This window comes from Elgaria multicarinata, chromosome 1, assembly GCF_023053635.1.
Source record: "Elgaria multicarinata webbii isolate HBS135686 ecotype San Diego chromosome 1, rElgMul1.1.pri, whole genome shotgun sequence".
Classification (NCBI taxonomy): domain Eukaryota; kingdom Metazoa; phylum Chordata; class Lepidosauria; order Squamata; family Anguidae; genus Elgaria; species Elgaria multicarinata.
Window position 1 is genome coordinate 125,768,178 of NC_086171.1, and position 13,908 is coordinate 125,782,085.

Consider the following 13,908-nt stretch of genomic DNA (forward strand, 5'->3'; position numbering starts at 1 on the left):
AATGCATAGCTGACATGGTAATTTGTGCTAGATGATTAATAAAAGAAATTGCTAATGGTTTTTTTTAAAAAAAAATGTATAGAAAAAAGCTCTGCGTGAAAAATGGCTCTGGGATGGATTAAACACGCTTACTCCAAAAGAACAAGAAGAAATTCAAAACCAGAATCTAGAGGATCAACAACGGATGGCAGAGCTGGAACAAAATATCCTCAGGTGCAACACAAATTCTATTTATTTCTCTACCGTTAAAAGCTTTTGTGATCAGATCAGTTTTCTATGCTGACCAGGCGGATTAATGTCTCTGGGGCCAGCTATTTGAATTCTGATGTTTCAACAATACAGCCAACTTTTTGTTGTTCCAAAAAAAGGCATGATTTTAAAAGATCAGGTTCTGAATATCCTGCACACAGTTGAGATTAATTAAATCATAGAATCTGACTTAGTATTATAACAGCTTCTTGTGTTCCTATGACATTTTGAATGGACAGCACTTTACTTTTAAAAATTCAGATATTCAGCTAACTATGATAAGAAGGAGGAAGCAAAATTTGCAAAAGTACTTCAACATAGGAGAGGAGAGCAAGGTGAAATCAATATGCCTTAAGGCCCAATCCTATGCATGTTCAGACTGAAAAAAGTCCTATAATTCCCAGCTTTCCCCAGATAGCCATGCTGGGAGTTATAGGGCTGTTTTTCGGTCTAAACATGCATAGGATTGTGCCCTTAAATAATATTCTATGTCATAATCAACACAGGTTTCTCAGTAACTGTGGAAATAGGCTTCCCACATGCTGTGAGTAGGAAGGATTTGGAAACATGGAATTAGCATCAAAACAACCCCCTGTAATGTTACCAAGGATCACAGAGCAACACCTGTTCAAATCTTCTGTGGTCTCATTAAAACTTCTCTACAATTTCTTAGGAAGTTTTATTTTATTTTTTTAGAAGCAAATACTCTATAAGCATCAAATCCTATCAGAGGCAGGAAATGCCAAAAAACGGTTGGTTAACTCCAGCGACATTCAAGGCTGCTCCACATACGATAAAACAGCAAATGCACGTTCCCTACATTGTGTAGGGAACATGCATTTGGCAAAAATATAGAAGTTGTGCCTGTGTTGTGGACACACATTAAATTTTTACATGGACACTTTAAGGCCTCATTGAGGTCCCTGCATGGTAAAGGCGGAGGCACATCTCTCTCCTTTACTCTATACAGTGTGGTTCCCTTCCTCCTCCTCCCACCTGGTGCCACCGCAGAGAAAAAGAACCCTGAATATCATATTATTGCCTTTTAAAATACAATTGGACCATTTAGCTTTGTTTCCCTGCTTCTTTCTTTCTTTCTTTGTTTACCTTTCACATATAAAGCCGCCTCCTTCTAGAAGGGTTCCATTTTGATGAATATCCAAAAATATACCTTGGATTCCCAATAAAATGTAATCGGTATAGAAAACAGAAAGGTTACCTGCCAAGAGGGATTCACTTTACTGCTAGACACAGATAATCATATGGTGCATGAGAGGCTACTCAAGGGAACCGAGGCCAGCAAATACCATTTTACTCTGTATTGATTTTATTATGTCTTGTGCTTGATTAGCACATTTTAAATAAGGCACTATAAACTAGTGCTAACAATTCTCTCCATGCCAGCTGCGAGGGGGAGGGACTCCTGGGCCAAAGTCAGAGTGCTGTCTCCAGCCTCGGATCCATGCATCCAAAGTATCCTATGTGCCCCAAGATGCTGTTTAGGGGCCATAGGGTGGCTCTCCCCAAGATCTCCCAATATATCTCGATCTGTCTTCACTCCCTCTGAAAACCCCTCTCATGTGCTTGAAATCAAATCCACTGATGCACAGCAGATGCGCTAGCACCTGTTATGTGTGAACTTCTTTGCAGTTCGTACCATTAAACATTGCTCCTTCCAACATTGTACATCTGCAGACTTGAGAAAGAAATTGAGGATCTTGAGCAAGAGGAACTCAGCATCTCAGTTAAAGAAAAAGCCATTTTGAAGAAGCTTAAATCTGTTGAAAGGACCACAGAAGATATTATAAAGGTCAGAGTCTAATTTTAAAAGCCTGCTACTTATTGTTGCTTTGTAAAAAATGAACAGTTAAGGGAGATGGAGGAATGAAAGCAAGGAAATGGTGCAAGGCTCCATTCTTATGCACAGCTATGGAAACAAAAAGCGAATAACAATGCAATACTATGCATGTCTACTCAGACATACGCCCCATGGAATTTAATGGTATTTAATTTTTGTGAACTCCCCAGAGAATTTTGGCTGTTGTAATAAAAAAATAAAATACTCCGAGGTAAGTGCATATATATATAATTGCAACCTAAAATGTATCCTACTCAAGCATCTTAGGATCATGTAGATAAATATGTCAGAATTAAGGTTGTTATAATTGCTAGCAATTCTGGATCTTTATTGTGCCAAATCCATTCCGTGCCACAGGAATGTTTTCTTACATTTATACTTGTACTCTGTATATTTGCAGTTTGTGCTATGAACTGTGACATTATTTTAGCATGAAATAACCCAGTGTTAACTATTAACTATATCTACGTTGGCAGAATGCCAAGAACATATGGGGAAAATTCCCCTGCAGCCTGCCTCTCTCTAAGCTCAGAAAAGGGGGGGGAGGCACTCCACATTTATTCAACCTTCAGAAAAAGCCTGAACAAACATGCCAGCTTGCCAGTGTGAACTGAAAGTCAAACAGGCCTGTAGGAGTATTATACAATTGCTGGAGTGGAAAACAGCCACTGCCCTTCCTTGCCTTAAGCAGTTTACTTGAGGACGTGGTAGGGCACTAAGAGCCTCAGACAAAAAGAACAGTGTCTTCACCCTGGAATAGCAAATAAAATTGGCCTATTGCAGATGCTACATAAGATAAATTTAATACCCTGAATGACAAAGGGAAATGCTTGAGACATTCAGGGAGGAAAGAGTGCTGTGATTTCTAGAGATGAGCAGAATTTTTACAGAAGACTTTTTTTTTCCTGAGAAAGTTTTTGAGATTTTTGTTTTCATCCCCACCCCTAATAATAATAATAATAATAATAATAATAATAATAATAATAATATTCTTAGCCGCCTCTCCATTTTGATCGAGGCGGGGAACAACAGTAAATATAAAATACATAAAACTGAATTAAGAACATAGTATACATTGTTAAAACATCCTAAAAAGCATCCTAAAATTCCCCTGGATAGGTCTGCCAGAAGAGATCAGTCTTGATAGCTTTCTTGAATGCTAATAGACTGTCAAGTTGACGAGTCTCCTTCGGCAGGCCATTCCACAGTCTGGGAACAGCAGAAGAGAAGGTCCTCTGCGTAATACCTCTCTGCCTAATTTTGGCTGGCTGAAGGAAATTCTTCTCAGAGGACCTGATTGTGTGGGGTAGATTGTACAGGAGAAGGTGATCCCGCAGGTAGCCTGGATCCAAACCATATAGGGCTTTAAAGGTGATAACCAACACTTTATACTTCGCCGGAAACTAATTGGCAGCCAGTGAAGAGATTTTAAAACTGGTGTAATGTGGTCACCCCTAGGTGTACCGGTGACCAGCCTGGCTGCCATATTTTGAACTAGTTGAAGTTTCTGGACTAGAAAAAGATGGTCGATATGCAGTATTTTCTCCAAATATTCTCCACTGTTTTGGGGGGTGGCCGCCATTCCTCCACCCCACAATGCACCAAAACAACAATAGGTCTGGGGCATTATGGAGGATGCAAAGTGGCATTGCAACTTGCAGTAGCCAAAAAAATTGGCGGGGCGGAGTGGTAGAGGAACGCTTAGGGGGAAAAGAAAGTCATTTTGCTATTGCCACTGCAAATGGTGAGCTCTGTCCAGAAAAACTATTGAGAGAATTTCTCCTCATCCTAGGAAAAAAACCTGTGAAATAGTCATCTCTGCCCACTCCCACTGTTATGCTGTTCACAAGTGGAGAATTTTGAGAGACCGTTTGTGCACAGCGCTAGCCTCTGCCACTACATTTCCTCTGCCGCTACCTATTCTGCAACTGCTTGATAAAGCTGCAGTGGCATTTCAAGCCCTGCTGGTTGGTCAAACTGGAGCCTTGCAAGTCCAGTTGCTAGTTTTCTACCATTAATATAAACATAAATTATTCTGGCCAGCCTCCCTCAACCTGGTGCCTGGTAGAACTGTTGGTCTACAACTCTCAATGTTCCCAGCCAATATGTCAATTGGCCATGCTGGTTGGGGATGATGGGAGTTTTAGTCCCACACCCCTGGAGGACTCCAGGTTGGGTAATGCTCGTTTAGGCATTGTACACTCAGAAGTCTACTTGACATACTTTTATTTATTTATTTATTTATTACATTTCTATATCGCCCGATAGCCGAAGCTCTCTGGGCGGTTCACAAAAATTAAAACCATAATAAAACAACCAACAGTTTAAAATCACAAATATAAAATACAGTATAAAAAGCACAACCAGGATAAAACCACGCAGCAAAATTGATATAAGATTAAAATACAGAGTTAGAACAGTAAAATTTAAATTTAAGTTAAAATTAAGTGTTAAAATACTGAGAGAATAAAAAGGTCTTCAGTTGGCGACGAAAAGAGTACAGTGTAAGCGCCAGGCGGACCTCTCTGGGGAGCTCATTCCACAACCGGGGTGCCACAGCGGAGAAAGCCCTCCTCCTAGTAGCCACCTGCCTCACTTCCTTTCTTAGATCAGCTGAGAATGCCCTTTTCTAACCTGAAAAAATAAAGCAGGCTTCCATGCATGCAGTCATTATGGAAGGAGATGCCCATCAGGACATAATCCCATCCAGAGGAGCTGGTGCATCTGATCTCAGTGGGGCTGTTAAATCCATTCTGGCTTTCAAGGGGGCTATCCAGGGTGCTGAACCCATTTTGAAGATAGGGTTCAGCACCTTGAATAGCTCCACCAAAATCAGAGCCACCAGGCTCCACTGGTCCCGTCCACATCGTGATATTAATCCAGCTCTATTGAAGAAGCTGGATGCCTTTTTCTAATATACCAGTCAGGATACACATCCCAATATAGGGCTACTAGTCACTGTGCACAACTAGTGGCCCATGACTAGACCTAATTGGGCCATAGGATGAGGGCACACATGCAACTGCTCTGCAACACAGTTATTGAATGTTTTTCTTCCTGAGATTCCCCCTAGGTCTAAGCATCGTTTAAGGCTCTCAAGGCGGCTTACAAAAATATTTCTTGACAGTCCCTACCCACAGGCTTACAATCTAAAAGACACAACACAAAAGGAAAGGGGGTTGGGAGGGAGGAGGAGGGGGGAAAGGAAAGCAAATCCAGGCAGCGTTGAGATGCTTAGACTTTTATATATGAATGGACTTTCAGTGGCTGGAGTCAGTACTCAATTTTTTAATATTTGTCTTAGTTTCAATGCATAACCTGTCCCCCAAATTCTCAGTAACATACCAGTTAAAAGCCAAAAGTAAGTAACTAAATAAATAGTAAGTAAGGAAATAAAAGACTAAAGGATGAAACAACTTCTGGAATAAGGGAACTATTTGGGGGAAAAGGTTATAACTCATTAACTAATTATATAGTTCCATTGGTTTGAAAAGAAAAGAAAAAGTATGGGGCCACCGTTGCAGAGGAATTGCTTTTGGATCCCAGGCTTTTTAAATGTTGCAATCTTATGCATGCTTACTTGGAAATAAGTACTATTGAACACAGTGGGACACATTTCTTAGTAACGACACATAAGAGTCCCTTGCATGGCAAGATGCCTTACACCAAACATAATACTAATAATAATAATAATAGTAATAGGTTTGTGTCACAAATTCTTAAAACTACATGAAAATCACAGAATTTGTTGTTGCTGTTTTTTTCCTTAGTCTGTGAAAATGGAAAAAGTAAAGACTGCAGAAGGTATGTTAACTCAAAACATAGAATTTCAAATTATTTATGCGTAACACCATCAGGATAAATGATATGTATTGACAAATGTCTCTTTTCACAGAGCCAGCTGACTACATATATGCCAACATACCAGATCTTCCAAAATCTTTCAGGCCTACTGCACTTAAGAGGACCGGGCATCTAGAAACAGAGGATGATGAAGAAAAGCGGAGAGGTATGATTCAGCAATGCAAATCATAGAAAGAGTATTGGCTTATATGGACTACGTATATAATGGTTTCAAATCTGGGAAATAAACTAAACATCTGATGTGTATGTGTGTGTGAGATAGATAGAAAGATAGATAGGACTATGCCTTGTGTTCTTATGAAATGGTTACCAGCAAGAAAGGTTAGTGTTGGGGGGGGCATGTCTAGACAATACCTTATCCCAGGGATCGCCCCGGGAACATCCCTGTGCATCCACATGACCCACAGGGTATCCCAGGGGCAGGGAGGGATGATCCCTACATTTCCCTGGGATTACCGGGACAGCTTTTAGCCTGATTTTTCCTGTGGTCTCAGGATCATCCCAAGACTGCGGGAGGTGTGGGCGGCCGTCCCAGCTCCTCACGAGTAAACACGAGGAGCTGAGAACCGGGCATGGGGCACAGAGCTCTTCAGGAGCTCTGTGCCCATTGAAGGTGGGGAGGGGAGCAGGGTCAGTTTTGTTTTGACCTTGTAATTTTTGCTGGAGCACTCGTGCGCTCCAGCTCTTCTGTCGGGGAAAAAATGGCCGCCATGATGGGTGCAATGCCCGGGATGTCGCATGGTACATGTGGACTGAGGGGGGGATCTCTCGATCAGCATATTGCGAGATCCTCCCCATCCCCTGGTGTAGACGTGTCCTAGGTGTGTCTATACACACCCACACAACATTTCATAAGAACACAGACATAGGCCTGGTTCAGACAACACGCTAAACCATGCTGTTTAACCACAAAATGGTTAAGCAGCATGGTTTAGTGTGTTGTCTGAACCAGGCCATTTGCCTTATACCAACTTAGAAAAGAGGAGGGATCAGTCAATCCAGGCCTTGCCCATCACTAGTCCCACCCCCCTGTGCAGTCCTCAGAGGGTTCCACAACTACCAATGCGGCCCTTCAACCAAAAGAGGTTGCCCACCCCTAGTCCACACTGGCTGGCAGTAGCTGGAGTCCTTTCTAGCCCTACCTGGAATTGTCAAAGACTGAACCTGGGACCTTCTGCATGCAAAGCATGTGCTCTACCATTGGTAACACAACCCTATAGTGTGGTCTCTCCCCCTGCCCTCCCCACCACCACAATAAGCCTGGAATTAAATCAGCAGTGGAGAACCTGTAACTCTACAGATGTTGTTGGACTACAACTCGCATAATCCTTGATCCTTGGCCTGGAGTTTGCATCTAGCTTCTGGTGGACCACAGGTTCCCCACCCCTGCTTTAAATGACAGTGGGTAACAGCCACCATTGCACTACACTAAGATTTTTGCAGCAGAGCAGTGTGGTCAAGGCTGCCTGGATTGCCTTCTCCAGTAGCAAGGCAAAGAAAGGGGTAAGTCTATGAGCCTTTATACATGAGGCTTTTATTGTGTGCTCATGTTTCCTCACTCGTGGGAGTTGCAGGGCCTTTACACGACATCCTCCTTCTCCAAGGCCTCTCCTGAACTTGGCAACCATTATCATGTTTTTTTTTAGATCAAGTAAAGTGCAGTATTTTCTTGAATGGTATTACATTTATAACATGTAATTGCACAGTTCCACCATACCACAGCATCATCTGGTGGCTGTTTAACAGAAAGGCAGAAAAAGAAAAACCCCAGAAAAAAGCACTTGTAAAGGAGACAACCTTAATCCCACAAATAATCCGGAAACAGAAGCCCCGGTAAAGATGTGGGATAAAGGCCTCAAGTAGAAATGCCCTATGTGGGGGATGGGAAGGGAAGGCTCCCTGTATTCTGCATGGACTTCTGTGCTCCCGAGTAGCAGTGTGCCATGCCGGTAAATCATAATATAGTTGATGACTGTCCAACCATCTGTGATTGCAACGATCATAGGAGCTATCTGTTAAAACATGGGTTTGTGCCACACTTATATAAAGTGGGGTTAGGTTGATTTAAACTGGAAGGAGCAGGTAGGAAGGATGAGGTCATTTCTTCCCCTGCCTTCAGTTTTCTGCCACCAAACTGCCTACAGCCAGCTGAAAAACGATTGGAAGGAGGGATTTTAAGTAAAGGGGGGGGGAAGCTGTGGAGGAGGGAGAATTCTGCACCCCTGCATCGAATAATGCATCAGCAACTTTCCAAGAAGTTGCTGGTGCTCCATGTTCTAATAAAACACAAGCCTGTGTAAGTTCTTAGATGTATATTTAGTAATTGTGTGAATCATCTTTTAAAAAGATTTTGTTCCTTCCAATGCAGCCCTGTTCGCTATGGAAATTAAAGTTGAAAAAGACATAAAGACTGGGGAAAGCACAGTTTTGTCAACAATACCGCTTCCGTCTGATGACTTTAAGGGTGCAGGAGTAAAAGTATATGATGATGGGCGAAAGTCTGTCTATGCAGTGTGTGCCAATGGAAGCGTAAAAAACAACGGAGTGGACGATCTTGCACCTGTTGAAGTGGAGGATCTGTTAAGACAAGCGACTGAAAAGCAATCCAAATCTCCCACTGAATATCATGAGCCAGTATATGCAAACCAATTTTGCAGACCCACAACTCCGCAGCAGGATAAGTTAGCCCAGCGACCAAATGGTGAAAAGGGTGCTATTCAACATAAGATTAACAGATTTGACTATTTTTATAATGAACCTGTCTATAACAAAGACAAACAGCAACAAATGGAAGCAAATGGTCTAGAAGGTCTTTCAAAGGGCTGTCAGCAGAATTCTCACTCTCCGGTTCTTCAGACAGGGAGGTCTCAGCAGATTAGCCCCCAAAACAAGATGGCACCTAATGTTCAAAGAGAAGTTATCCAAGAGGCTGTTGATCCATATCAAACGGGCAGAGAGAGCCAAAAAGATATAAAATTCAGAAACTCTGTAAATACTAATGAAAAGCCTTCTGCATCGCTAAAAAGCGATGAAGATTCTAGTTATAGTGTGGTCCAGGCTGTGCCATGTTATGTGGATGATACGGAGCCTGTTACAATGATTTTCATGGGATACCAGCATGTGGATGATGAAGAACTCAATAAAACCGTCTGCGGATATGATGGGATTATCCATGCAGAACTTGTTGTCATCGATGATGATGATGATGATGATGGTGAAGAAGAGGACAGGAAAACTGCGACAGCTTTGTATCATCCGGTGGGACCTTATAGCCAGGTCTACCAGCCATCCAACCAAACAGGTGCAATTCCACAGACAAATTCCACCAAAACTACTGGTGACAATGTGAACAAGTCACCTTACAAAAATTCCATATCACTCAAGGAACAAGAAGAAAGTTTGAGCTGTTCTACCCACAATGGTCAAGTTGATGGCCAATTAGCAGGTGATGGAACTGAAGATCCCTCCTTAACAGGTAAAAAAACAGGCAAGTCACGACACTGTTGTGCTCTCATGTAACAGACTGGTTACTCCTCTTTCCTATTCTTGTTCCTTCACCTTAAGAGCATTTCTACAAGAGGTGTTTATTCTGCATTCATCACTCCTAACTCACAATTGTTTATGGGTTCTTTAGACAATGTTGTGACCCTCCAGTTTCATTTCTTTTTTAAGAAAAGTTTCATGGTTTATTTTAGAGCCAGGAAAATGGAGCATTATTTGCAAAAGCAAAATAAAATATATTTTCCTACCTGTGTAATTGTATTATTCAATGAGACTGCCACCTAAAGGCTATGCAGTGGGAAAGCAGGAAAGGAAAAGCTCTTCTGTGGAGCTTGGAGCTCCATTCTGAGACTAAACCAAAAGCAGATACAGCAGATTAATAGCCTCATGTAGAAAAGCTCTAAGTCTGACTAATTCACAATATCTAGACCGTTTTCTCTTTGTCTTTTATATTCTAATTGTTTCACGTAATCTTTAATCATGTGCTATCTAGCAGCCATAGTACTTTGAAGGACCTAAGTGCTCAAAGACTTGTTAAAAAAGGTTCCTGACATCAGATGAGGGTGGTAGTGATGGTAAAAACGAGATATGGACCTAATTTGAGCACGTCTTGAAAACAATGATTTAAAAACTATCTCTTTGTTCCTACGACATGCAAGAAAAATGGGTTCAGATGCATTTTAGTGGTAAATAACATTTCTTCCTGTTACATGGATATCCATTTTTGGAGCTCAATTATGCCTCTGACTTTGTACTTTATAACTTACCTTGCACCTTAACATAGAAAGACCGGTTAAACAGGTCTGTTTTTCCTTTAACCTTGACCAAACGTGTCCAATTCACTGGAAATATCTTTATGCAAGTTTTGATATCTTTTCTTGGCCTGCTTTATTTGATTTTTTTTAATAGTAAATGTGGCTAAAATCAAATTATTTTGTCTGTACATTAACCACAAGCTGTCTGTCCTTCTACCTTGAATAAAACTGTCTTACATTTTCTAATAAGTTTGCATGAAATCTTTCACTCTGCTTCTCACTATAAACCTTTTGTATTCTAAACACTTTGTAGAACACAATAACCTTAATCCAAATTGCTTAGTAGCTCATATTTACGCAAAGAGCTGGTAGTAGCTCTATTGGGTAAATGCAGATTGCAATGTAAATGCAGATTCCAATGTGGACCACAACTGATCATCCAGATCCCCAAACAGTTGAATCCTGATCCTTTGAATTTAAAACAGTTTACTTCTATTGACTTTGTTTTGGAATAATCCTGTGATCCTACATATGCTTGCTTGGAAATAAGTTTCATTAATGAATATCAATAAGGCCTACTTAGACACACATGGATTTAGCATCAGGGCATCAGAAGGGTTTAATTCAAATGGTCTTTAAATTTAAGTAGGCCTGCATATGTATTGTAACTCCTTTTGTTGAAGGAGTTGACTAATTCCTTAGTCAACTAAGGCCTTTCAACTAATGGACGGGTATCCCACCATGTTCAACCATCTTTTTCTGTGCTCCTCCCTGCAGGGAGGATCCTCCCAACTCAACCTCTGATGGGCAGCCAATCTGGCGGAATACCTCCCACCTCCGTCCGCTTAACTTGGCGGTGGGTTCTGGCACGTGTCAATTCCTATGCTCTCTCCCCCTCCGACAGAGGCTGGGTTCCCACAGCAGGTGGTGGTGGGGAAACAGTCTCTGAACCTGGCTCTCCTGCTCGATAGGCCCCTGGGAAGGTCCTTCGCTGACTCCTGGAGAGTCTTGGGAAATTTCCTCCCCCATCCCAGCTGAATCAGTCACCCAACTGGGGAGCCTGGGTCCAATTCTGACCTTCCAGGAGCACCACTGCATCTGCTCCCACATCCATTTTAACAATGTAATAGACACTTGAAAAGGAGCTTTGCACATACTTTGCTAGAGGGAATGAATGGCACCTTTACTGTAGTACAGAATAGGGGGAATAGAAATGTAGGTTTGATGCTGTATTTACCTTCAGCTGCAACAAAGGTTAGATTGATAGGACCAGCTAAGCAAATTGAAAGCTGTTGTCACTAAACCTTTTTGGGATGCTCGTGACCAGTAGGACTGCTAGATTTGAATCTAAATCAGCCTCCCCAACCTGGTGCCCTCCAGATGTGTTTTTGTGAATTGCTCAGAGAGCTTCAGCTATTGGGCAGTATAGAAATGCAGTAAATAAATAAAATACTGCAACACCCATTGTTCCCAATCAGCATGAGCAGTGTCCCTGCTGACTAGGATGGTAAGACTTGTAGTCCAACTCATCTGGAGGACATTAGGTCAGGAAAACTGCTCTACAGCTTGGCACCTTTCATTTCCCTGATAAAATGGGAAACGGCCTATCCTGCCCATTTTGTCTTTGTGCCCTTTTCATCTACTACCCTGTCATGAAGCACAGCTGGAGTTGCATTTGCTAAAAACTGGGGAGGCAGCAGAACAAACATTTCAAGAGAAGCTGCTGCTGCCTCTCCCTCTCCAACTTCACCTGGGCATTGTAAAGGAATAACATCAGTTTGCAAGTTAGAGAGCCTGGCCCTGGCAACCCTCCCATCCCAAAGGATACGATTTATATCCTCCACTTCGTTAATAGCTCTTTTTCATCTGGCAGGAAATAGTGCAGTGCAGTGCAGTGTGGAAACACAATTGCCAGGGCTGGTCCAAGACATTTTGCTGTCTGAGGCGAAGGACAAGATGGCGCCCCTCCCATTCCGTGGACAGAAGCTGCCTGGACTGGCAGATGAATCTGTCTTCCACACTAATGATGGGGCAATGTTCTCCACTGCACTTGAAGACAGCAGGCTTACTAAGAGGGTGCAGAGTAGGCTGCAATCCACAGGGTTATCTCCTTGAACACCTTGCTGCTGCCTTTCAGCATCTGCCACCCGAGGTGACTGCCTCACCCTGCCTCATGGTAGAGCCAGCTCTGTCATTTGCTGTTCTGCTTCAGGCAACAAAACATCTTGTAATCCATATGGATTTTCAAGTGGGTACAAAACAATGAAGACTTAGGTTTGTGCCCAGGCTCACATCCAACTTCTGCTTTCAGTGCCAGGCCTCAACCCTGGAATCTGTGAAGGAATAATAGGTGGAGGTGTTCGTGAGCAGCTGCGGAACATGCATTTTCTTGACTACATAACAGAGTCCCTCTCCACCCCACCATTTGTCAGAGATTAGAGGGAAGAATCTAAATCAGGGTAGTATTTTCAATTGAGTCTCCACTCTGTCCTTTCCTATACATTATTCAAAGGTTCTATCTTGTACTGATTTTCTTTCTTTCTTTCGAGCTGGTGAGCTCTCTCCATTAGGAATCTTTTGAAAGCTTTGCTGGTTGATTTAATAAGTGGTGCAACCTAAATGCTATAGAAGCTACACCACGCTACTAAATGCTATAGAAGCTACACCACACTACTCTGTACCAAGGCAACAGAACTGAAATGAATTTAGGTTAACTAGCTGCAGACGGTTCTCTGTTAATACTTGCCTTTGCTTTGGTCCGCTCCTCTATACTCTTTCCCATGCATTGTTACTGTGCCCAAACACATACTGAATACTCAGAGAATGCTAGGAAATGAGCAATTTTCCAAAACAATCTCATAATTATCCTGCTTACCCTAAAGAGGAAACAATGCCAGGAAGGCCCGTTGTAGACAAGGTAGCAACACACAAAGGACTGTTTGTGAAGGGAACAGAGCTTTTTTTTCTTGGAATTCTTTTGACAAAACTCATCCTACTTCAGCCACTAAAATCAGTGCCAACTCTCCCACATTTGGAGAAGGTACAATCATGGTCTGTGCAAAGTATTCCTTGATACCTTTGCACTGTAGGAGGAAGGAGCCCAAACGTTCTAAGGAATGCAGAGAAATCTAGGGTGGCCTCTGACCCAATGTGCATGTAGGAATAAATTTTGTTCCAAATAACAAGGTAGGCACAAGTGCCAAGTGGCCAGACTGAAAAGGAAGTCTCCTTCTACATCAGCCTTCCCCAACCTGGTGTTCTCCAAATGTGTTGGAACTACAGTTCCCAACATCCCCCAACCAGACATGTTTGGATAAGAGTTTTCATCAAATACATCTGGAGGACACCATATTGGGGGAAGGCAAATATACATCTTACTGTGTAGTCCAGCAAGGCAGTCTGTGCATCTTCTCAGATCACACCTGCTCAGCATCAGCAGCAGTGTGGCTACCATTTTAACAGCAGGAACAAAAAGATTCTCTTTCTATCTTAGGCTTTTAGAACCTCTGACCTGTTCTTTCTGGCCTGTTCTCACAGCAAATTGCAAAAAGAAAAAACCCTCCACCCTGTATAAAATCCGCACAGGGATTGAATTTGCATGTGAAAAGGGATTTTCTATCAAAATACATGTTTCTACATGAATGTTCATAAACATAAAACAAGAACTGCATCAGAACAGTG

At 42.1% G+C, this 13,908-nt stretch overlaps 1 protein-coding gene across 1 annotated transcript in view; it reads left to right on the plus strand.

Moving 5' to 3' along the window:
- Positions 1 to 13,908, plus strand: part of PALMD (palmdelphin) — a 78,691-nt gene that overhangs the window by 59,100 nt on the left and 5,683 nt on the right. The window contains exons 4-8 of the mRNA XM_063136259.1: positions 83 to 213; positions 1,945 to 2,059; positions 5,878 to 5,911; positions 6,003 to 6,116; positions 8,340 to 9,446. Of these exons, the coding sequence (XP_062992329.1) occupies positions 83 to 213; positions 1,945 to 2,059; positions 5,878 to 5,911; positions 6,003 to 6,116; positions 8,340 to 9,446 (1,501 nt within the window). The remainder of the gene's footprint in view (positions 1 to 82; positions 214 to 1,944; positions 2,060 to 5,877; positions 5,912 to 6,002; positions 6,117 to 8,339; positions 9,447 to 13,908) is intronic.